General features: G+C 43.1%; 1 protein-coding gene across 2 annotated transcripts in view; it reads left to right on the top strand.

Moving 5' to 3' along the window:
* Positions 1 to 24,407, top strand: part of AOAH (acyloxyacyl hydrolase) — an 845,303-nt gene that overhangs the window by 143,588 nt on the left and 677,308 nt on the right. For both annotated transcript variants that reach the window (XM_069215577.1, XM_069215569.1), the window contains exons 5-6: positions 12,509 to 12,568; positions 18,617 to 18,687. In XM_069215577.1, the coding sequence (XP_069071678.1) occupies positions 12,509 to 12,568; positions 18,617 to 18,687 (131 nt within the window). The remainder of the gene's footprint in view (positions 1 to 12,508; positions 12,569 to 18,616; positions 18,688 to 24,407) is intronic.

Genomic DNA, 24,407 nt, shown 5'->3' with positions numbered 1-24,407 from the left:
TTGCTCTACTACAGTTAACTCATTAAGAGTATGAACATGTTTCTCCTTCACACCCTTACCTACTTATTTCCAATCATGTAACGCCTCATGAATCTAGTTCTCACACAGTCCACCATCTGCTCTTTAATTCTTACAGAATCTCTGAAGACACTGGCCTGGCTTCAGCTCAGACCATCTGCCCAGAGCTTCCTTTGTTCACTTATTTCTCAAGTTAGCTGCCTCAGACTTTCTCTCAGTGATATCAGTCCCTTCAGCGGGCATCTTGTTCAGTGCAGCAGTCAAGTTAGATTACTCCACCAATCCCTGAGCTTTGCAAATTATCTAAAAATTTACAAACTACCCAAAGTATCAGAACCCAAGACATATTTGTTCCCAATCTCTTCTGGAAGCTTGGCTGAGAGTTCCTCAGAGTTGGATGGGGAATTACCTTCCCCAGAGTAAGCCTTCTCTGCAGCTGTCCTGATTTTCTTCTTTTCTAGCTCTTCCTCCGTTCTTGCTTCAGTTCTCTCTTTCTCTTTTTCCTTTCTCTCACTTCTCTTAACACATTCCTTTCTTTCCATTTGTTTCTCTTCTCAGGTCCTTCGCCCATATCTCTCTCTTCTCTTCTACTCATGTTCCTGGCAAGAAATGTTCAACTTCTCTCTCTCAAACTCCCTGGCATTCATTTCTTTCTTATTCTCAACTTTTTGAAAGATCAACTGCAGAGGGCACTATACTTGGAACCGGTGGCCAGGGAACTCTCTAACTCATGAAGGTAGTGGGATTTTCTCAATCCAGAAAACAGCCTAAAGGGACACACTGGGGGTTTGTCAAGAGGGAACTTGTGGCAAACACGGGTTTCCGCTTTGCCCCCCAGCTGAGACAGTAATCTCAATGAAAGCTTCCCTGTTTCAGCCAAGCTGAAAGAGCTACTCAAAGGTGTGTGCTGGGGGTATGGAGCTTTCAGTTCACATGGGTCCACGAATGGGCCTTTTACATCATAGCGCAAGAACGGGAGTTTTCTGGAACCATGCTGAGTACAGTGAAATGCTCTTTCTTCGCGCTCAAGAACATCAGCCTAGATGGAGTGCTGAAGTGACTCTCCATTAACATGTGCAAGGATTTCAAAGAGGTTTTGATGCCTTGTTCTTTGGAGTATGCTGGCCCATCAGTGCAGTGCCCATACACTTTAAAATATAGATCAGATTACTGAACACCAAGCTGCTGCCACTGTTTGATTAATCAGTTGCCCTGTTCTGAATCTTGATTATTAGTTTTGTTTGCCAGTATTCCTGAAAGTTTCATTTGGGACGTTTATTGCCTGATTCATTTTTTAGTCAATATAGTAATGTTCTGAGTCAAAGGTATTTTGATATAGTTATCATACTAGCCCCTCTAGTATGTTTTTCCCATTGAATGCGTTCCTTTTGAAAAAATGCAATTGTGATTGTGCTAATGTTTGATTGCAATGCATACCTATTGTTTTGAAAAGCGGACATTCCTCAAAGATGTTTTTATTTTTTCTTGGCTGTTCAGTGGTTCTGGGAGGGTAGGACAAAAACTGGGATACAAAGAAATAAATGTTAATGGTTTATTTTGCACATTGCAAATTTACATTAAGGAACTCTGCCGTGAAAGGCATTTATGACATATAGGCCCTCATTCGGACTTTGACGGGCGGCGGAGGCCGCCCGCCAAAGTCCCGCCGTCAGAATACCGTTCCGCGGTCGAAAGACCGCGGCGGTAATTCTGAGTTTCCCGCTGGGCTGGCGGGCGGCCGCCTTAAGGCCGCCCGCCAGCCCAGCGGGAAACAGGCTTCCACAATGAAGCCGGCTCGGAATCGAGCCGGCGGAGTGGAAGCTGTGCGACGGGTGCAGTTGCACCCGTCGCGAATTTCAGTGTCTGCTATGCAGACACTGAAATTCTTTGTGGGGCCCTCTTACGGGGGCCCCTGCAGTGCCCATGTCATTGGCATGGGCACTGCAGGGGCCCCCAGGGGCCCCGCGACACCCCCTACCGCCATCCTGTTCCTGGCGGGTGAACCGCCAGGAACAGGATGGCGGTAGGGGGTGTCAGAATCCCCAAGGCGGCGCAGCGAGCTGCGCCGCCTTGGAGGATTCTGCTGGGCAGCGGAAAACCGGCGGGAGACCGCCGGTTTTCCTGCACTGACCGCGGCCAAACCGCTGCGGTCAGAATGCCCTGCGGGGCACCGCCAGCCTGTTGGCGGTGCTCCCGCCAACCCTGGCCCTGGCGGTAGTCTACCGCCAGGGTCAGAATGAGGGCCATAATGTTGAAATGGGCATTTTCAATTCTGTTCATTGACCATTGAAACCAGGAAATAAATATTAAACTGAATGCGGTGGGTGTAAAAGCCTTGATGCATTGGGTTAACATGACATATGTATGAGAGTGAAGACAACATTTTGAAAAAAGAAAGTGTAAACACATGAATGTGTGTTCCTTTATATTAATATTATGACACCATGAGGGTAGCCACTACACAAGCTATGGTTGCTTGTCTTCTACAAGCTATTAAAATAATGAGGGGCAGCACAGCTAAATAAATAAATGCACTTGAAGTCCTTTTTTTCTCTTACTATAACATCCCAAAAATGTTGCAGGAAAGACGATTGCGCGGTAACAGTGGAAGGAGCATCCACATGGGTCCATATGCCCCATGTCCTTATACCAGGTTAAAAGAATATCCTGAGACACAGTGGTCATCCTAGAATGTTTTTGTCAAAATATAACAAAAATCATTCCTTGGTGGCTGCCAGTCCATATGCGTGCCTACAGACACACAGGCAACCAATTTGGAATAGTTTTTGTCAAAGTATTACAAAAATCATTCCAAGATAACCACTAAAGCATGTGTATAGCTGCTGATGCCTGGAGGGCCTTCTTGGAAAGGTTTGTTATACTTTATGAGAAAAAGTATTCCAGACATACGTCCATTAGGGCACATGCAAGCACAAGCGTGAGTGGCCATCTTGAAATACTTTTAGCAATAAAGTATGGCAAAACAAGCAAGCATTGTTGTAAGGTGTTGTGGTCAAGCAGCAACCACAATCCTTGTCAGGGTGAAGCAAAAGTAACCCTAAAATATCCTTTGCTCAACACTCTGGTAGTTTGGCACAGAGCAGTCAGGTTTTAGAGGCAAGGTGTAAAGCATTTCTGCAATACTTCAAAGAGTAGTATAGTGAAAACACCACAAAAAAAGATCCCATACCAAGTTAGAAAATTTGAACTTTCTTCAGTAAATAAAACAAGACCAAAACGATAAAAATCCAATTAGTAAAAATGGAGATATGCAATTTTATAGCTTTAGTGAAAAAAGCGCCAAAAAGCATAAAGCACCAACTGTGGTTTTCTGGTCATGCAGGACCAGAACAAGGTCACAAGTTCAGGCCAACATCGATGGAGCGTGGGCCAGCTACAGGGACCCAGTTAGGCCTGCTGGAGAGAGTACTTTTAATCCTGGTTTGCAAAGCGTTGTGAGGATCCATACCCCAGATGCATCACACAGCCAAAGCGATGTGTCCATTCCAAGATACAGCAAGGTTGTGATGTGAGGGCCTGCATCGTCATCAAGTACCCCATCGACGGGGCTTATGATTCAAAGCACAGCATGAAGGATGCGGTGCGCAGTCGGGGTGATGCGTCGGTTTCAAAGAGTTGCGAGGCTGGGATGTGGAGTCCAATGTCATTATCAAGGCAGCTGTCAATGAGGGATGCAAGGTTCTGATGGGGCTGCAGCAGTGATGCAGGTCTTTGCGACGGGTCGAATCCAGGCAGCAGATGCGATGCATCCGTTCTGCTCTGGTTTGTGCAGCGCAGCCGAGGAGATGTCAGCTCTGCTGGGTCCACAGAGGCTGACAGATCACCTTAAGCCCACTTCCAAGGGTGAAGGATTGGAGTGGTACCACTTCAAAGGGTAGGCTCATAGATGGCAGAATGCAGGCGCAAGGTTTGTGGATGCCTGTTATGTCCCTGAGGCTTCAGCTCAGGAGGACAACCAATTAGCCATTGGAGTCTCTCTGGGTTTTGGGTTCAAGAGATGTAGGTCCAGTCCTTCTCATCCAGGCAAGAGGGCAGCAGATCAGCACAACAGGGCAGTAGTCCAGCAGAGTGGCAGTCCTTTCAACAGCACAACAGTCCTTCTTCCTGGCAGAATATCCACAGGTCCAGAAGTGTACTGAAGAGTTGATGTTTGAGGTCCAGTTTTAATGCCCAGTTATGCCTTTGAAGTGGGGAGAAACTTCTACAGGCAGGCCTCTGAATAGCATAGGTGCCCTGCTTTTCTAGCCCTGGCCCAGAATACTACAGGGGTTATACAGTCTTTGTGTGGAGACAGGACACAGCCTATTCAAGTGTAAGTGGGGCTGGGCCCAGCTTCTCTCTCCCATCCTGCCAGTGATGGCCCATCCAGCCACACCTAAGCTCCCCATAGTGTGTGGCTGTCTAGAAGGAATACACAAATCCTAACTGTCAACTCTATCCAGTCATGTGAACCAGAGACAGACTGCAGGCACCAAGTGGCTAAGGCAGGAAAATATCAACTTTCTAAAAGTGGCATTTTCAAAATTGTAATTTAAAATCTGACTTCACCATAAGCTAAATACTATATGGAACACAAATGATCCTGAAGGGGGAAGTATAACCCTAAACATGCACAGTAATGTTTGTGCATAAACCCGCAATTGTGAACAAATTTATTAGCATCAAACATTTTCTTTGAAACATATACTCAATTTGGTTTAATATAGTAAAAACCTAGGTGTTCCAGTAGGTGCAGTGGAAGTGATTAAGTGAAAAACTGTGCAGGTACTATACAAAATATGTACATGACTGCAAACAAGATATAAACAAATCCAGCAACATCCAAGGAAATGGTTGTTGAAGTCCTTAATTAACTCTATCTGATAGAGACTGCCAGCTGCGGATTCCTTATTTTTGCAGCTATATTTTGTCTCTACCAGATAATGTGTTACCGAAAGTAAGTAACTTGTTCTCTAGGGAACAGCCAGTCCACTCTAAAAATGTCAACATTATGACCCATAAGCTAATTTAGGTTAGGGTCATCATCAGGATAATTAACCTTTATAGCAGACTCCCAAGGATCTAACAATCATGTATCAGTAACTTTGCCTAAAACAAATTGAGTCTACTAGCATAAAATGCCATCGCAATACAATGTATCAAATAACTTACCCACAAAGGTAAGTTGGCCACACCTGCAAGAAGTCTGTGTGGCCCTTATAATAGCATGAAAACATCCACTATGTGGCACCTAAACCGTTTGCACCCTTTCTATTAGTCAATAGAAGGCATCATCCATGCTTTGAATTGCTCATCAGGCTGTGAAGGAATAAAAGAAAGACTAAGGGGATGTACAATGTCAAACCAACAAACAGTCCTAACTGAAACCAAGTGGCACTATGCATTAAGAACTATAACCTTCGATTAGCGTGACTACCATGAAAATAGATTTACAAATTTGGAACAGTCTAAACTGAGTGTTCTGAGCATGCCTGTTAGAGATAAGAAGGCTACTTGGCCGGGGGTTTAGAGACGCACTTCCAAGGTGTGTTTACACTAATAAAAACAAAGTAGCAGAAAAACCTGAAAGCACTAATAACTGTTAGAGATAATAAGGTGGCTCAACCGGGCTTCGCCAGAGCAATTATAAAAATACACATTTGAGGTGTATTTGCACTAATGGAAACACAGTAGCAGCAGGAAACGCTAGTGCAGAATCTCAACCCAGCAGATGGCTTAATGTGAAAGCGCTGCTAATAATTTATCCCTAAATTAGGATTTTTCATTACAATTCCAAAGACACCAAACGATAACTGCAAATCTGCTCCCATTTGGAAATTACACTTATTAAATGTAATAAGGCAACTAGAATGTTATCCTATGGGGAGGTAAGCCATCAAGTAATGAAAAACGATTTTAAGAGTTTTTCACTACTAGGACATATAAAACTTAAAAGTATGTCCTACTTTTTAAATGCATTGCACCCTCCCATCTGGGCTGTCCAGAGTCTACCCTAGGGGTGACTTATATTTATTCAAAAGGAAGGTTTTGGTCGGGCAAAAGATTTATTTTACAAGGTTGAATAAGCAGTTTAAAACTGCACACACAGGCTGCAGTGGCAGGCCTGATACATGTTTAAAATGTTACTTAAGTGGGCCGCACAATAAGTGCTGCAGTCCCACTAGTAGCATTTAATTTACAGGCTCTGGGCACAGGTAGTGCCAATTTACTAGGGACTTACAAAATATGTAATATTCCAATTAGATATAAGCCAATCTGACATGTTTTAAGGAGAGAGCACAAACACTTAAGCACTGGTTAGGAGCAGAAAAGTGCACAGAGTCATAAGGCCAGCAAAAACAAAGTCAGCAAAAACAGGAGGTCTGAAGGCAAAATGTTTGGGGGTGACCTTGGAGAAAGAGGCAAGTCCAACAATTGGCAAAACCAATAGATTTGGAAAGTGCAAGGATGATCACACCCTAACTGTGGATAATGCGGTAAGAAAATGTTCCCAGTGGTCTGTGTAGAGTGCCGCACATTACTGTTGAGAGACACAGTGTGACACAGGGAGATGGCCTGATAGCGGGCCACTCACAAACAGTGGGCCCCTCCCACCTGCACGTGTCCCTGCCTGCTCCTACTTCTGCAGACAACATAACGTTTGCCAACACTGCCTTGCAGTGGCAATGCACCAGTAAGGAAATCGTAGCACACAGGCTCTCTCTGCGTGTCCCAGGATTGATGTTGTACCCTTCAGGAAACTTTGGTGGGGCAGACTTCTCGAGAGCTGGAAATAATTTTTCTAGTTCTGATAGTAAAGAAATGCTGACATCCATCACAGCCTGCCAGAAGCCTCCCTCCTCCACCACGAGGCTTGCAGCTCGGCTTTTACCACGAGGTTTATAAATTGTTCTCTCAAAAAAACAAATGGATGATTAATTCATTAAGAGCTGCAGCGCTGCCGACTGTCCCTGAACACAATAGGGCAATTTTCCTAGCCGTACCCATCCATCCTGTACCAATAACCTTAATGCCCTCTGCAGCTTGCTTTCTTTGGCAGACAGTACTGTCTGGGGTCGCCTAAAGAGCAATGACAGTTTCTTCTACTGCCTTGCTCAAATGCTTCCATCCTCAGCGTGGACTCGATATACCCTTGCTTTTCAAAATGTCCTCTTGATATAGCCCACTCTCTTGTGTATTAAAACCCTGAACTTCCTATTGATCCATTGGCCAGAAGCACAGAAGCATTTCCTTTCAGAAACATTGCTGAAGTATAGAAGTCTTGTCTCATTTGAGCGTTTTTCACTGAAATGCCTATTTGTTAGAAAGTGAGAAAAACCATGTTTCAGTAGTACGAACTTTCGTTTTTTTTCATTTGTCTCGTGTTTTCACTTCTTTATGCACGATATTGACTCTTGGTCCATGGCGTGCTGCCTTTCTTTGTATTCGGTTTTATTAATTGAAGCAACAAATTAATAAAACTGTTCCAATACTTCATGACATGTGAAGAAACAGAAGGGCAAGAGTATCCGCATAAGGATACAAGGGAAGACTGAACTACATGATGGCAGTAAAATTTCCCTAATGCGCTTTACAAATATTAAATTCATTCATTCATTTATGCATTCACAGGGGCGGCTCCTCCATAAGGGCGGAGGAGCGTCGCCCCCCGCCAGCAGCAGCAGCTGCAAACATTTTCGCAAAAAATGATCATAAACTATGTTTATGATCATATTTTGGGAAAATGGGTGGGGCCACGGGGTGAAGAGCAAAGAGGGGGAGTGCACAGCAGAGCGCATGTGTGTTTGGCCAGCCAAACACACATGCGCACATTGCTTTCTCCAGCCCAGCAACATAAATGCTGGGCTGGAGAGAGCCTGCATAGGGCGCTCTCAGCCAATCCTAACGCTGCTCTAAGCAGCATCAGGATTGGCGCAGGGCAAGCTGGGAGCCTGTGCCTGCTTGCAGCGAGACAGGAGGAGGCAGAGGAGCTGTGCGGGAGTGGAGGTAAGTGTTTTTTTTACAAAAATTATTATTTATTTAATTTAATTCTTCTCCCCACGCACCCGCCGCCCCACCCCTTCTAAATAGCACGAGCCACAACTGTTCATTCATTCACATGTCAAAGAAAAACCATGAAATCTGTCCCCAACAACCATTATGCCCAGATCACCATATGCAGTGTCCAGATTTTGATCTCTCTAACGTCTAAGCTCCCATGTTTTGAAATGAGCGTCAATATTATAAAACTGCGTGGGGATCAAACCTGTGTGGAAAGCAGCTGCATTGCATTGGGAGAAGCGATTTTTTTGTGCTGTGCCAAATTTACAGATATTGCAATCTGCTGTGCATATCATGAGGCCATAGGCTAGAAAAATAATGCAAGAATTGCATGAAAGTTATTGTAAGGTGCTGGAGAGGCATCAGTGAGTATGGATGTTTTCTGGATTACCACAAAATGTCTGATCCAGGGAGCCAGGAGCAGGAACCTAACCCAGGGGTGATCCAGAAAACCAAGAATACTCAGGAAAGGAAGGGAAAATGAATGCACTCTGGAGGATGTGTAAATGTTCATAAGTGCAGTAACGAAACAAAAAGAAAAGGTCTTTCTTTATGTCCTCAAAACTTCCTACTGCAAAAACAGCTGCTTTCTGAAATGACAAACAGGAAGGTGTGTATAGTGGGCCCACTAGGAGGACTGTGGAAAGACTGAAGAAGCGTTGGCATGATATGGAGTGGCGCACAAAAGAGAAGCTTGTGCAAAACTGCAAAGTAGTCCTGACAACAGGTGATGATGAAGAGAGCCAGCCAGCTCACTGCCAAATACAAGCATGTGGCTTCTGTGATTGCTGCTATGCTGGTGTGTGCCTGGCCAAGTCAGAACGCTGCAAACTTTGAAGGAGAGCCAACATCAGGTAAGCAATGCAACACAAAACAATGTGTAACTAAAAGTCTTACTGGTCACATGCGTAAATGTCACCTCCTCTCCAAATATGTGCCTTTGCATATGCAGAATGCATTCCCTCCAAACAGAACTTTCAGCCCCTAGACCGGAAACATTTATCACAGTTAATTGGGATGTATGGGAGATGCCATACACCATGGTTCGAGCCATGGCCCTGTGAACTATTGCACAGTGATATATATATATATATATATATATATATATATATATATATATAGATATAGATATAGATGTATATATATATATATATACACATATATATATGTATATATTATATATATATATATATAGATATATATATACATGCACACATATATATATATACATACACATATATACACACCCACACACCTATATACATACCTTGATTATATTGGTGTTTTCACACAAAAGCTACATGGCTGTAGAATGCGTCTCAGAATGAGGAGCCTTCTCACAAATCAACATGACAAAGCACACAGGATGCCACAACAATGGCTAAGGCTTTGCATTTGTCAGGCCACATTCCCTTACAGTGCAGTGACAAATGCCTGAAGCAGTAGATCTCCATGCGATAGCTGATGTGCTGGAGGTGATACACTCAACCACCCCTCCCTTTGGGTCTCATACAAGGTGTGACACAGCCATTTCCATCTTCTGCTTCATTGTTGACTGTGGAGGGGCATGCAACAAGCAGCTCCGTGCCACAGTGTGCAGTACAAATTATGTACCGACTTTGCAACAGAATGCAGACTGGTCGTTTGCCAGGTAACATGAAAGATTGGTCCTTTAAGTTACTATAACTTACGTTATAATGCCTATTGACCTGGGGATATGTGACAGCATATACCAGTAACATTGCTGCAAAGTGATGCATGACGTTAATGCTTTATGACCCTGTCAAAACTAGGTCATGTAATATGCAACATGCAATGATAATGTCACAGACAATCTTGGGGTGGTAAAGAAATCTACCACTAGACAGGTCTAGCCATCATAATCTTGCCTTGAGTAAGCCCTGGGTACTTTACTGCTACATGATGTAGCATGTTTCAGAACATATTTCTTGTACATTTACACATATATGTGTGCAGTGTATGAAGTTAAGGCCACCAGAAGTTCGCTGTGGCTTAGAAGCTCGTCATGACTTCTTGCTGATTGTGACTTGTGTTGGTGAATTTGAGGTGCTGTAGTAGACAGGATTGTTTCCATAACGTGTTAGGAATGTAGATAGTGCACTATATAACACCCCAGAAACTCAAGCACATGTGCTGTGGTCGGAGAGAGACGGAGCACCACAAGTATTTTAACATGAGCTGGCTTTATGTGCAGCTTATCTGTAGTTGGCTCAAGGCAGGGTCCAGTTTGTTCAATGATTCTCAGTAGACTGTCTCTGCTTAGCCTGTACCCTTGTTAGATCCCTTCCTCCAGTGTCACCCTCAGTATTATAGGTTTTCCCTGTGCAAGCAGTATTTTCCTATCTTCAGTCTTAGCCATATGCAGTAGTTGCAGTCTCTGTCTGCATTTTAGAACCTCCATTATGGCTTTTCGGGGGTGGGGTCATGCTTTCTAGTGCATTTTATGTATGTTTTTAAAAAATGTTGAAATGTTTCCACTTCCTTTCATTCCACACAATTTTAACACAGTTTCTGTAAGCGGCCATTTACATTTTTTGTGGTACAGGTTATTGTTGCAGTCAATCGGTTGATGCTGTTCCCGTCCCAGAATGCCCACCATGCACGCATTATCAGTGTTTTGTGCAAGCATTATCAGAGTTGTGTGCTACATGATGCAAAGTGTTGTGGGTCTGCGGTCACATCAACTGTTATTGCAAATCTTTTTTGAGCTCAAAGGTAAATTGGCTTGGCCACTTGTTCCACTTCACATCATTTACATCACAAAGCATGCTTAGCGCCGAGGAAGCCTCCCACTAAACCGTGCGGCTGTAACTTTTAGCGTCAGTGTTTCCCATCATAAAATCTTCTAAAATGCACGCACCTGTGATGCCATAGTTTTATTTTTGTCTTATAAAAACTGGAAAAAGGTGAACATATTGACCACGTTTTGTTTTTTGTCAGGAACCTGAGGACCATATTAAAAGATGACTTGAAATATAAGGTTTAATAATAATGAATTTTAGTTTTAGTTTCACTTACGTTTATCGTCCTGCTGCTAGAGAGGTGCAAGTACTTTGCTGATTGTAAATAATCTATTAATTTACTGGGAACTCCTCCTTGATGAAGTCAATGATTTTTGTCTCATGGTGGTGCCTCTTAGGTACAGAATTAAGTTAAGCCCTTGTTGTAATCATTTAAAGCTAATTCCAACAAGCAACTCCACACCAATAACATTAAACAGCTGGTTTTCCAGACTGTCGATTACTGCTTCAGTTAACCTTGACACTGCAGCTGTACACTCTACATCGTGAATTAGCTGCAATTTCAAATTAAAAAAAACTTGCAAGAAGAATTTAACCGAATCCAGAAGTACTATTTTTTAGCCTACAATGGACCATACTGTTCACAAAAGTCCCATAGGAAGACACAATTTGTTGACTAAACCAAGGAGGCACTCCTAATGCAATATGATATTCTGCAATGGTAAAAAAGTTTCTTTATGTGTGTATTTCGGCTAATGGTCATATCGTTTACAATTTTTTATCTTTTTTCTTTCTTTTTATTATCCACCATATTTCAGTATGCCATTGGCAGAATTCTACATGTGTTTTCTTTCGTTAAAAATTGCTAATTTATTTGTTGCTCAATAAGGGATTGTTATACAAGAAAAAATGGTGTGCAACTCGTCAAATAACTCGTCAATTTCTCTGGAATGGAACTCAGAAAACTAGCATGTATTAGTGAACCCTACAATTGAAATTGTTTTTTATATGGCCTCTGTATATAAAATATTTATCTAATTTTATAGGAAATATCATTGTGGCACCTTGACTGTGTGCATTTCAGGTGATGGGACAGACCTATAATCACACAATGGCAAAATAAAGTGGAGTATTAGAAAAAATATTTTATAAATCAAAGCTCTTGATTTATAATTTTATTTCGAGTTCTAGTGAGAAGCTCGGTGTGACCATCCATGATATTCCAGAGAATATGAGGAAGCTTGTCAATACATAAAATGAAGCTTGTCGCCCACACATTTTAAACTAGAGGAGTGGAAGTATCCTTCATGTCATTTGCATTCACTCATTACACGCAGTGAAATATGTATTTGGAATTTCTCCTCGCATATCTTCAAGTAATGAAACAATCTCTGTAGAAATGTAGAAATGTGTGCGGAGATGTGGCAGCATCCTGAACTCTTATTAAAAGGACAATGGGCGACTGTTAACAAAGAAAAGTCTATTCCATGCTGTCAGATGTCATCAAACCAAAAAGCAGACAGCTATCTAGGCAGCTGTCTGCTGGATACAAAAGGGAAGAACGAAATAAGGTTGTGTATCGGGAGTGAGATGGAAGGAGAAGTCGAGGCGAGAAATAGCGTACAATATTCGTTTGAAATGGTATTCTGTTTTCTTTTGTATTGCAGGAGGCCTTAGAAATGTCCTTAAAGAAAGCAAGACAGACCATCAAGAAACCCAATAATATGGTGAGAGACAGGGTGCTATTTGGGGAAAATTACTTTGCAAGAACGTCATTGCACGCATTATGTGAAAGAAATTGGCGATGTCCTTGTGTAGTTCACCTTGAACACAAGGGAACCTAGGTCGAACACTGGACTTTTGAACTCACCCAGGCATCTTGTTAAATGCCCTTTTTCTTTATTTTTTTCATTTTATTGGATTGAAAAATTAAACACAAAAAGAAGTCCATGAATAGCTGCAAATTGTTAGTGTGGGGAGGACGATTTACCAAGTGTATGATTTTGAATGCAGGAGGCCTGGGATCTAATCTTGACTTCCCCACTTGGCCATGCTGTGTAACCCTGAAGAAATGATTCTCAAATTCCCTTAGTTGCCAAAATTGAAAGTGTTTGGAAATTAACTAAAGAGCCCCGTTAAGCTGATATTAAAGAAAAATACGAAACTTTAATATTCCCGTTTGATACACATTATTCAAAATGTTTTTTTTCTCAAATTCCCTGGATCACCAATAGTCCCCATCAGTGATGTACCTTTTAACACTGCTCCCCCTCCCCCGTGCGTTCCCGAGAAGGCACTTGATTGACCCCCACACCCAGCATCCCAGGCAAAACACATACCTTGAATAAAAAGTTAACTCACAGCATGGAGTTTGTAAGTAGTTTTGAAACAACGAGGGAAAGATCACTGCTGCAGGCTACACAGTCTACATTAACGAGAAAGCCAGCATAGGACGCACTAAGTGAATCCATGCACTGTTGTGAGTCAAACAGGTTAACTGTACAACAACTTCAGGTAATCAAATGAAACGTATTACTGGTCCCCAGGTTACTGAACGTTTCTGAGCTTCATTCTCTATTGAGGACAATGCTCCAGTTTACAAGTACGTGTAGCTACCATGGCAAAATCAATCTCCTCGGCTCTGCTGGAAGCAAGATTGCAGAACTGGTTGAGCACTGATCATTGACATTATAAGCTTTCAAGGTGCTAGTTCTAATTTTAGTCCTGTGCTGTACATGTTTCATGAACTTCACACAGCAGTTTCATTTGGAATCATTAAGACCAAAGCGCTAGTGTATTTGCTCCAGTTTTAATACAAGCACCTTTCACGAGTTGTGCAGAAACTGCACTTGGGCCCACTGTGCCCAGGTCATTATCGACCTTTTTTAAGTGTATTTAGCAGTGGCTCACTTGAATCTGATGTTCTATGCGCGACTCCTATGGAGTACCTTAAAAAGTATGAAATCACCATTGTTGATTGGCAAAAGGCATGTTTGCCCTATATATATAAATGTTTAGGACATTCATAGACCCTAGATTTCACGCATAGATGCCCTGAAAGTAAATATGATGCCGCCAATCAGTTGTTCAAATAATAATTTAATTTGTAACCTGTTAAAAAAATACAATACTGTAGCAAATTTGCCTTTTCTGCATAGTCATGCCAGATGTTTTCCATTTTCTAGATGCTCTTTTTCTTGTTTTAGGGCTTTGTGCACCTTACCACTGCTAAACAGTAGTAAAGTGCCTGTGCTTCCCACTCTAAATCACGTGCTGTACATTGGAACACCCTATTTGGCCTATTTAACTTCCCTATAAGTCCATTGTAAATGATACCTTAATTGCCCATATGCCATAGAAAGTTAAATGTCACATATGGGCTGCAGTGTGCATTTCCGCCACCCACATATATAACAAAAATATATTTCTGCCAGGAGCACCATTGTGCTGCAGTATGAATGTGCTGGGCAGGGGAAAATGCCTTTGTCATGAAGGATAACACTATTTGTACATATTCATAAGTCACCGCTAAATTTGCCTTGCAGGCCTACAGGGCAGGGTGCTAATATATAAAAATATTGAAGTTAGTGTGCCCCCACAGTGAAATAAAGCTGAAAAGCTGTTTTACTTTGTAGACCTGGCCTGATCTTTCCCTGAGAGGCCTAGGCGAGAGTAAAAGCTTTATTTCTCACCTCAGCTTTGAAAAGGGCTAGAAATATGCTTCAAAGGTATTTCCTGCTTAGTTTTTTAAAACTAACCTAATCGTGAAAAAATACATTTTTGATAACTTAAGCCAAAAACTTTCTAAAAATATACTATAGGCTGTGTGAGTCAGAAATGGTGTTAAACTCTTTCTGTCGCTCATCACACCTCCAGTGCTGAAATACACATTCTTAGCTGGAAGAGGTAATAACACTGACTGAGGTGACAATGGTTTGCCTCTGGGCCCAGGAAAGGCCAGTAAGTGTTAACATATGACCCTTTAGCTGGAATTAACTATCTGGCAATGGACATGAACATTTGGCAGAACAAAGGACAGCTTTAGTACTAACTCTTTAAACTTAGAAATGCCAAGTAGGGCTTCTTGAGTTGATTCCCAGGACCCTCCAAGATAGTTAAACGTCGGCCACAGTAGGAAAGAAAGCCAGTATTGGCCGTGTCATGTATGGGAGTGTCCAAGAAGCCTGCTTGTTGTCAGCTTGGTCCCGCCACAGTAAACAGGAGCTCCTGGGTAATTTTGCATTAAGACAAGGAGGAAGTTCTGCAAAACGAGGCCAGCGGACAGCAAGAAATTTATTAGGATTGGGCAGTAGAATTCTTCCAGTCATTGGCCAGTGCACAGGAAAAATCTGGCACCTCCACCACTACCTCCTCAGGACATTCCTGTAAAAGCCCTGCTGAAAGAAGAGAGAAAGTGTAGATTCAGGATAGTGAGCACGGCTGATAAATCAAAATGCACACAGCAAAATCAGTAAATCAATGTTCAGTCAAATACTTCTTTTTATATTAAAAAGAAGTGTATTTCTAACTCTAGGCATTCACAGAAGTAAAACAACATTTATAAGCAATAACACAATCTCCTTGATATCGGGGCTTTTGTGTTTCACTGGAAAATTCCTGTCTCACCCACTCCTCGTCATGTGGTCAGGGTTATTTTCCATTCACTGGAGACAGCATCTAGGGAATGCTCACTAGCAGGCATTACTCAAGAGTCCACTCCAACTTTTACAAAGCAGTCAAAAGTGCCTGTGGTGCCACCGCATCTTTAGCAGCGAGCCCCTGGGGTCCAGTAGGCCCGTTACAAGTGCTACCCATTCCAGCAGTGAGGAACCATTTAGTGTCCCAGCAGGTGTCCAGACCCCAGGCACTCTCAATGCTCCAGTACTATGCGGTTGAGTCTGTCTGCCCACAGGATGTGTGGCAGTACCCAGTAGGCGCAGGCTCTCCCTTAGCTGCACAGCTGGTTTCAGCACTGATCGGAGGTGCTCCTTGTCTTCCGTCAGCACACAAGTTCACTGGTCCCCAAATGAAGGGGGTGTTTGATGTTGATGCTCCCGATTCCAGCTCTGTGGTGATGTTCCCTCGATGTCCTTCTGAGTCCATGGGACAGGTCGGGGTAGGTCCTGATGCTGGTTCGACCCACGGGCTACAACTTTCAGTTCTCCGGGCACAGCACACACACCTATTCAGTACTGTTACCTCCACGCATTGTTCCCTCACAGACATGCATACATTCAGCACATGCAATCGGTCTGTGTACACTGTTCAGTACTGTGGCCATTCTATATTGTGACATGGAGTGCTACTTGCAAACACACACATTGCCAGCCTGCACATTCACCATGTGCACTACACAACACTCCATCTTTTCTTGTATTGTAGTTCTTGTGAGCACACATACACCCAGCGCATGCTTTCACTGCGTACGCACTGCATTACATCTCTCATGTAATGTATCCCTTGCCGGTATGCATACACGCTTTTGCCACACATGTACTGTACAGCACTGGTCTATCCCGGTATTGCCTCCTCCTAGGCACACATACATCCAGCACGGAGTCACCGCTCTTGTGCTGTGCAGCACTTTACATCTAACAGATGTAGGTCAAGAGTGAGTTAAGCACACAGCAGCTGAACGTTTAAAAAGGTGAGTGAGCCTGCAGGCCTCACTCTGGTGACAGGGTAAAAAAGGACCTGTTCACTCTTTCTGATCACTACATGGTATGATGCCACCACACAACTCGTGCTGCTTAACTCCCAGTGAAGGCAGTAGCATTCCACAACTATTAAGATAGCACTTCGGGTGCAATTCCCGATCCAGCAACACGCAATCCCTGGGACAGGGCTGTGTCATGGAGGAAATGCATAATCCATGTTTGCCTCTGACAACAAAAATCAGCATTAGAGAGCCAGACAACAGTACCGTGGGGGACTCATGGCAGGGGTGCACATCCATTACCATGTAGAGGACTTTTCCTTCGCAACAACGACTGGCTCCCACTCCTATTTACACTTCAAGTTGATGCATTTCTGGTGCACAGTGGGACTAGAATTATCACAGAGTGATTTTGTGTTTTGAAATCCAATATAGCAGGGTAAAACTTCAGTGATAAAGAGCCATCCACCTCCCATTGTGAACCAGCAGCATCCATCTCAAACCAGTTCTTAAAAAACGGATCATACTACTACTTGCCAATTTGCTGTGCATCCGAGATTCTAAGTACTGACAGGGCATCTTATTGAAGGAACCAAGTCTAATCTGTTCTGTCCATTAACAGTTGTTCAAGTAATACTCCAAGGCTAATTTACCTCTGCCCTTCCTGATCGCTGTGTATGTTTCTTTGGAGCGAAGAGCACAGATGCTTTCCAATAACTCTCAATAGATGTGATGGGAAACTGGGTCTGTGGGTAGAGGTGTAATGTAGGTTTGAATGGGCCTCTGACACAATATGATTCTCATTGGGCCACTGAGGTTGGATTAGGCACACAATGTGCCATGTTCTAAAAGATACAAAACTAAAATGGATTTCTCAAACCCGATGATCAACTTGAGTGTTTCGAGTAAAGTTAATCTTGTGATTAGAGAATATTCTAATTATTGTTTTCCCCTGTCATCTGGAGAATTTAAATATATTGTTTTCAAATGGAAATGTTTCAAATGCTGTGGTGTTATGGATTGCCTCTATGTTTCAATTTGATGTTTTTATGTACAACTTTACGTGTATGAGGTTATAAGGGTTTAAATACATTTACAATGCAAGAATAAAAAGTGAAGTGCAATTTACATTTCGGATAAATCGTTAGTGTTGGATGCATTTAACAAACCTGAGGTCCAAATTAATCATGGAATAATGGGGACTGCAGGAAAACCTTCTCGGAGTCCAGAGTAGCCCGGAGCATAATGAAAGGGACAAACTATGGGACTGAGGTATCTTGTTAAGAGCGGTGGGACACATGCACACGGAATTTATAGAGCTCTTGGGCTTGAGGCCTGTTTGACAGACTCCAGGCTACAACTATCAAAAATCCAGAGACCGGAAAAAAAACAGATGGAAGTATGCAAAATAGATGGAGTTTCTCACATTAGGTAATTGGAGGCCACAATCTCCAGTGTGTTTTCTGGTGACATTCAAAGTTACTCTAACAATGACCTTACAAAAAAGAGAGTTTGTGCAGTGAATAGGCTTGAATACAGGGCATTTGACTTCAGCTTAATGGTTGGAAGATAGAGGTCTTTGTCCTAAGGCTTTCATCAGGTGTTGGAATTGCCCTTTTACTTGGCCGAGCTCCTTGGTGCAGTGGAAAAGACAGATAATCGTAGTGTAGTGCTTTATAAGGATTTCTGTTTCTTACCACCTTTCATACAGTTGTAAAGTACAAACTAAACCACTCCAGTCTGGAGTCCTGCAAATGAAACAGCTAAAACACAGAGCCCTCGTATACAGGATGCTTTGGTATGCCTCATTAAACATGGTAGCACCATGTTACCATGCAATGCAGCTTGATTTATGGGTTACAACCTTCCAGCTGCTCCAGGAGGTCCAATATAGTCATTAGAATGAGAAGCAGATTTGGGGAAAGGGGCCACAACACTGCAAGGAGACACTCTTGTGGAAGGTTCCGTGTCATTAAATAGTTTTTATCATAGAGGTCTGCATGCTGTCTCTTTATGTGCTAGAGGCCGCTGTCTCTTCTGAAAGCCATATGAATGTTATTCTGCAGACATGGATGCTTGTGAACGCACCATTCTAACTCCTGCTTTGTTTCTTTACCAGGCGGCCCGGGAATCCTTCCTCGATGTGTGTTCGCTGCCCTATATGAGCAAGATATGTCAGGCGATCGAATAGTATGTATTGCATGCATTTTCAATCACTCTGTAGAGCAATAATCTATAAAGGCATCTGTTTGTAAACACAATCACCAGAAATAACACAAGAAAACAGTGTTCCCTTTTGCTGTACATCTCCCACGAGGCCCCGTCATTATGGCTCATTGGGTACCACATCCAGGTCGTCTTTTCTACCAGCCTACGTCACTGTCATGGACCAAACTCCTGTCCTCTAGCTCTGTCTTCTCTGACTTTTCCTGTTTTTTCCACAGTGGCAAGGCTGGAGTTTATTTTTTATTCTATGTAACACCTGCTTTGACTTTCATTGTGAATTTTTCAATCCGTGGATTTAAAATCGGCAAAGTTGTACGGTTCAAGAAATTACGTTCATACGCCCAGCAAATATTGTTTGTTTGTGCCACATTGGCTTCAGTTAAACGGTGAAAATATTAAGTTTATGTTTCATGCCGGTACCGATTACTTTCCTTTTGTGAGGCATAAATTAAATTGTAAGTATACTTGCATAAAGCCTGTACTAATCTCTGGGATTTCAAACATTGCACAAATGTTTGCTCGTGTCTGCCTGAAAAATTGAAATTATAGGGCGCACATTCTATGAAGCGTCTCACACGCTGTTTCTAAAGCTGCAATAAGATGACTTATAGCCCCCCCCCGCTCCCCCCACTGGGCCCACAACTGGAATTTTTATACCAGAAATATGATGCAGCGACTAGATGCTTTTAATATCAGGGTGTAAAGATTGCAGAGATTGATGCAAAAGTGCACAGGACAGACTATTTACTAGCCATTTGCTAGAAACATGACAATATATTTACAAGGTATTCACACAAGGGAACACGTAAATAGTGCATACTAGCTGTTAGAAATGGGGTCTTTGGTTGACAGTCAGGTTACCCCCTGTTCAAGCAAGGACCCTCACTCTAGTCAGGGTAAAAGAGAATCACCCTCAGCTAACCCCTGCTTACCCCCTTGGTAGCTTGGCAGAGCAGTAAGCTTAACTTCAGAGTGCTAAGTGTAAAGTATTTGTACCAACACACACAGTAACTTAATGAAAACACTACAAAATGACACAACACCGGTTTAGAAAAATAGGAAATATTTATCTAAACAAAACAAGACCAAAACGACAAACATCCGACATACACAAGTCAAGTTATGAATTTTTAAAGATTAAACTCAAAAATAGCGTTTAGAAACAAAAATGCTTCGATGAGATGTTAACACGGTGTCGTGACGGAGTCGTTCCCAACAAGCCGACACCAGCGGCGCCGGACACGGAGTCGTGTAGACCCCCAAGTACAGTACCTTTGGTGAAGAGTGAAACCAAGCCGATGCGAGAAGTTGGGAGTCGCGCCGTCTGTGCGAAACGTTGAATCCGTGCACTTCAAGTGGCGTCGGTCATGACGTGGTGCGGCGACTTCCACGGAGTCGCGGACTTCAGCGGGGCTGCTGAGGCGTCGGGCCTGCGAAGAGCGTCGCGTTCCAGCAAAGGTCACGGCATCAGGTGCAGGCGGCGTTACCGGATTCAGCAGCGGCGTCAGTCCGGAGTCGTCCGAAGTCGATTTCTTTGGATTTCCACCAGCTTTCCTTTCAAGGGCCCAGGGACTGGATAGGGCACCACTTGTCGGGGTAGGAGTCTCTCCAGAGACTCCAGGTGCTGGCAGAGAGAAGTCTTTTCTGTCCCTGAGACTTCAAACAACAGGAGGCAAGCTCTAACTCAAGCCCTTGGAGATTTTTTCACAAGATGGAAGGCACACAAAGTCCAGTCTTTGCCCTTTTACTCTGGCAGAAGCAGCACTGCAGGAAAGCTCCACAAAGCACAGTCACAGGCAGGGCAGCACTTCGTCCTCAGCTCTTCTCCAGGCAGAGGTTCCTCTTGGTTCCAGAAGTGTTTCTAAAGTCTGTAGATTTGGGTGCCCTTCTTATACCCATTTTAGTCTTTGAAGTCACCTTTCTTCAAAGGGGACTCACACCTACTTGTGAAATCCTGCCTTGCCCAGGCAAGGCCTCAGACACACAGCAGGGGGTTGGAGCCGGCATTGTCAGAGGCAGGCACAGTCCTTTCAGATGAGAGTAACCACTCCACCCCTCCCTCCTAGCAGAGATGGCTAATCAGGAAATGCAGGTTACACCCCAGCCCCCTTTGTGTAGTGCGAGGTGAAAAACAACCCAACTGTCAAACTGACCCAGACAGGGAATCCACAAACAAGGCAGAGTCACAGAATGGTTTAAGCAAGAAAATGCTCACTTTCTAAAAGTGGCATTTTCAAACACACAATCTTAAAATCAACTTTACTAAAAGATGTATTTTTTAATTGTGAGTTCAGGGACCCCAAACTCCACATGTCCATCTACTCTCTAGGGGAATCTACACTGTAATCATATTTAAAGGTAGCCCCCATATTATCCTATGAGAGAGACAGGCCTTCCAACAGTGAAAAACGAAGTTGGCAGTATTTCACTGTCAGGACATATAAATCACATTACTATATGTCCTACCTTATCCATACACTGCTCCCTACCCTTGGGGCTCCCTAGAGCCTACCTTAGGGGTGCCTTACATGTAAGAAAAGGGAAGGTGTAGGCCTGGCAAGTGGGTACACTTGCCAAGTCGAATTTACAGTGTAAAAATACACACACAGACACTGCAGTGGCAGGTCTGAGTCATGATTACAGAGCTACTTATGTGGGTGGCACAACCAGTGCTGCAGGCCCACTAGTAGCATTTGATTTACTGGCCCTGGCACCTCTAGCGCACCTTACTAGGGACTTACTAGTAAATCAAATAGGCCAATCATGGATAAACCAATTACATACAATTTACACGGAGAGCATATGCACTTTAGCACTGGTTATCAGTGGGAAAGTGCTCAGAGTTCAAAAGCCAACAGCGACAGGTCAGAAAAAATTAGGAGGCAGGAGGCAAAAAGATTCGGGATGACCCTGCATAAGCAAAAGTCCAACACTAGCCTTTGTAATTTGTCAGGCCAAACTACGCGCACCAACTCCACTAAACGTGTGAAGGAGATTAGCAAATTGTGAGCCAATGCACACCAATAATGAAAAATAATAACAAAGACTTATAAACCTTATCGTCTGTCTTGGAGTGCCGTAAATAACAGATGTTGCTATTACCCAATGTATGGTATTTAAATTAGCAGCCCAAGCAGGATGGAAGACTGACTCTGCCTTGCAAGGACACTGTATTCATCAGAAGCAAGCTTTCAATTTACTGAGCCGCCTTCGGAGTGCCTTAGGGCTGGACCAAGTGAGCCACACTATAGTTTAAAATCCCATTGTTCTTTTCAGAATAATCAATATATACTCAAACAATCCCAAAACAAATTGATCATATGTGAATTGTGCCCATATATATATTTCCTTGACACATATTGAAAATGTAACTGAAAGTATGGTTTTCACTGGCCCAATGAGCTTGGCAGTCATGCGCATGACATAAGAACTCCTTTAACATAGTCAAGATGAGAGGTGTAAATCACCTGCACTATTTATACAGGGGATTCATCTGAAAGATGGGGCCTGCCTCTGGAACCTGAAGATGCTTTACTTGGTTGTGCCCATTGATTAGCCAAAAGGATACTTATTAGTGAACAGTGAAAGTAGACAGCTCCTCTGATATGTACAGATTAGCGTTAAAATGTCTAGTGTTCAACGGGTTGTATATACCCTGTCAGCATAAATCAAAAAGAGAAGCACCTGGTGACATCTTGATGTAATGACAGTGAGAATTCCTGATGGGCTCCGTTGCCTTTCTGTGATAGCCCTGAAATGTCTGCTGACACCTCTGGACTTTCCTGCTCCCTCGTCCATCACCCTGAGCTCTCCTCCCTCTACTTGTAGGATCAACCTGTATAGTAACAAATCCTTTCCCTTCCTCGTACATAAGCCAGTATTTCTGCCAATATATTACAGTTCAGTCAACGACTTCAACCTGCTGTTTGGGGAGCTGCATGAGACACTGTGGATGACAAAGGGAAATGTTGATGTTTGGATTTCCAATCATCTTTCATGTGATGTCCAATTGGCCTTCACTCTCACACTTCACCTGGAAGTCATTGGAGCCAGTTTTAAGGAGATCTTGGGGTGTCCCGTTAAGCACCTTGATGAGTTGAGGCATTGTTTATCTCCTCCCTTATTTATTCTCTGGCGGTTACTATATCCCCCTACATTTAAGTGGCAAAAAAAGAGTCTGAAGCAAATCGTGATGTGGATATGAAGGATGCTTGATTCTTCAGCAAAATAAAATCTCTCATTTGTTAGTGAATTAAGGCAGCATGGTATTTCTAATGTACATACCTTTTCATCTTGCTTTTCTGCATCCTTGCTCTCTGTTAAAGATCATCATGTGATCTTCATAGGGAAACGGCGGTCTAAGGCAGACAATATCTGGCAGTTGTGCCAAACATTATCTCTGGTGTGAACGTCTTGATGATGTTAGGAGATGTGTTCTAATAGTCATGAAGAGTTTAGCACAAAACGTTTGGTATTAGTTTGCAAGAGAGGTTAGCTACTTGTACAATCCTCTTGAGAGTTCCCTAGAATGGGCCAGCTGTCCCTTAAATCTATGGGTATGAGTCTATAGGTGCGTTTTTTCAGTGATTATGCCCATGCTGTAATCATATAGCCAAATATTTTGCACTGAATCCTGAACCGGTATCTGACTTTACCAACTCCAGAAAGTTGCTGGTGCACAAAGTTGTGTCGGGCAGGAATGACAGTCTCTACTGCTGCCAGCATCAATATCTGCATCTTGGGATATCCTAAATATTCCTTTAGCTCTGTCATGGAACAGTGACCAGGGGCAGTATCACGTAGAGCGGTGCTGATTCCACCCTGAGTCAGGCACCTTTTTTGTATCTGAGAACCATAAAGGTCATATGTAAAACTTGTAATTTCTCTGAGTCAATACGTGAAATGCAGATAGCCCAAGTCAAGAAACAGTGAGCGAAAATTGCTGCCCTGTTTCTGAATTGTTCTGTCTAAAGTTCATGCCCTAACTCTGAGAAATTCTGGGCTAGGTGTTTAAGCTGTATGCACCTGAAACAGGCCGTGCCAGGGTAGCAGCTTTTCAGGATTTGGCCCCAGAAAGGGAAAAGGACCATGAAATGAACAGTAACGTCGGATAGTGGAGACATTTGCATGGCTCAGGGCTGATCCCAATACAAATACTTTGTAACACATGAGTTCCAAAGTGTACTTGATGTGAAGGAATGGTAAGTCTACTTACTTTCTCATAATTTGCTCCTTTGCAACCACAACTAGTGTCCTTTATGCACCGGTTCAACCAGGACCCTTCTCAAACACTGTAGTGCTGCAACATAAGTACTTAACACTCCATCTTAACTGAGCAATAGTTCATGGTCTACATGTCAGAAACCCTCATGCTGAGTTTTGTTGATCCTGTGATCACTGTTAAACCTGTCAGCTCTTGGCGTGGTTTCCCCTGTACTTTTTGCTTACGACCTCCTGTTTTTAAACCTGTGCTGAATTAGGTCTTTGTTGGCTTTAGGACTCTGGGCACTTTCCAACTGCTGACCAGTGCTAAAGTGCAAGTGCTCTCTGTCTAAATTGGGTTGGTGTTTGGTTTTCTGCATGATTGGCATATTTGACTTACTAGTAAGCGCCTGGTAAACTGCCCTAGAGGTGCCCAGAGCATGTAAATCAAATGTTACTATTGGGCCCTGCAGCACTGATTG

Source organism: Pleurodeles waltl, chromosome 2_1 (assembly GCF_031143425.1).
Source record: "Pleurodeles waltl isolate 20211129_DDA chromosome 2_1, aPleWal1.hap1.20221129, whole genome shotgun sequence".
Classification (NCBI taxonomy): domain Eukaryota; kingdom Metazoa; phylum Chordata; class Amphibia; order Caudata; family Salamandridae; genus Pleurodeles; species Pleurodeles waltl.
This window is presented reverse-complemented; position numbering and strand designations above follow the sequence as displayed.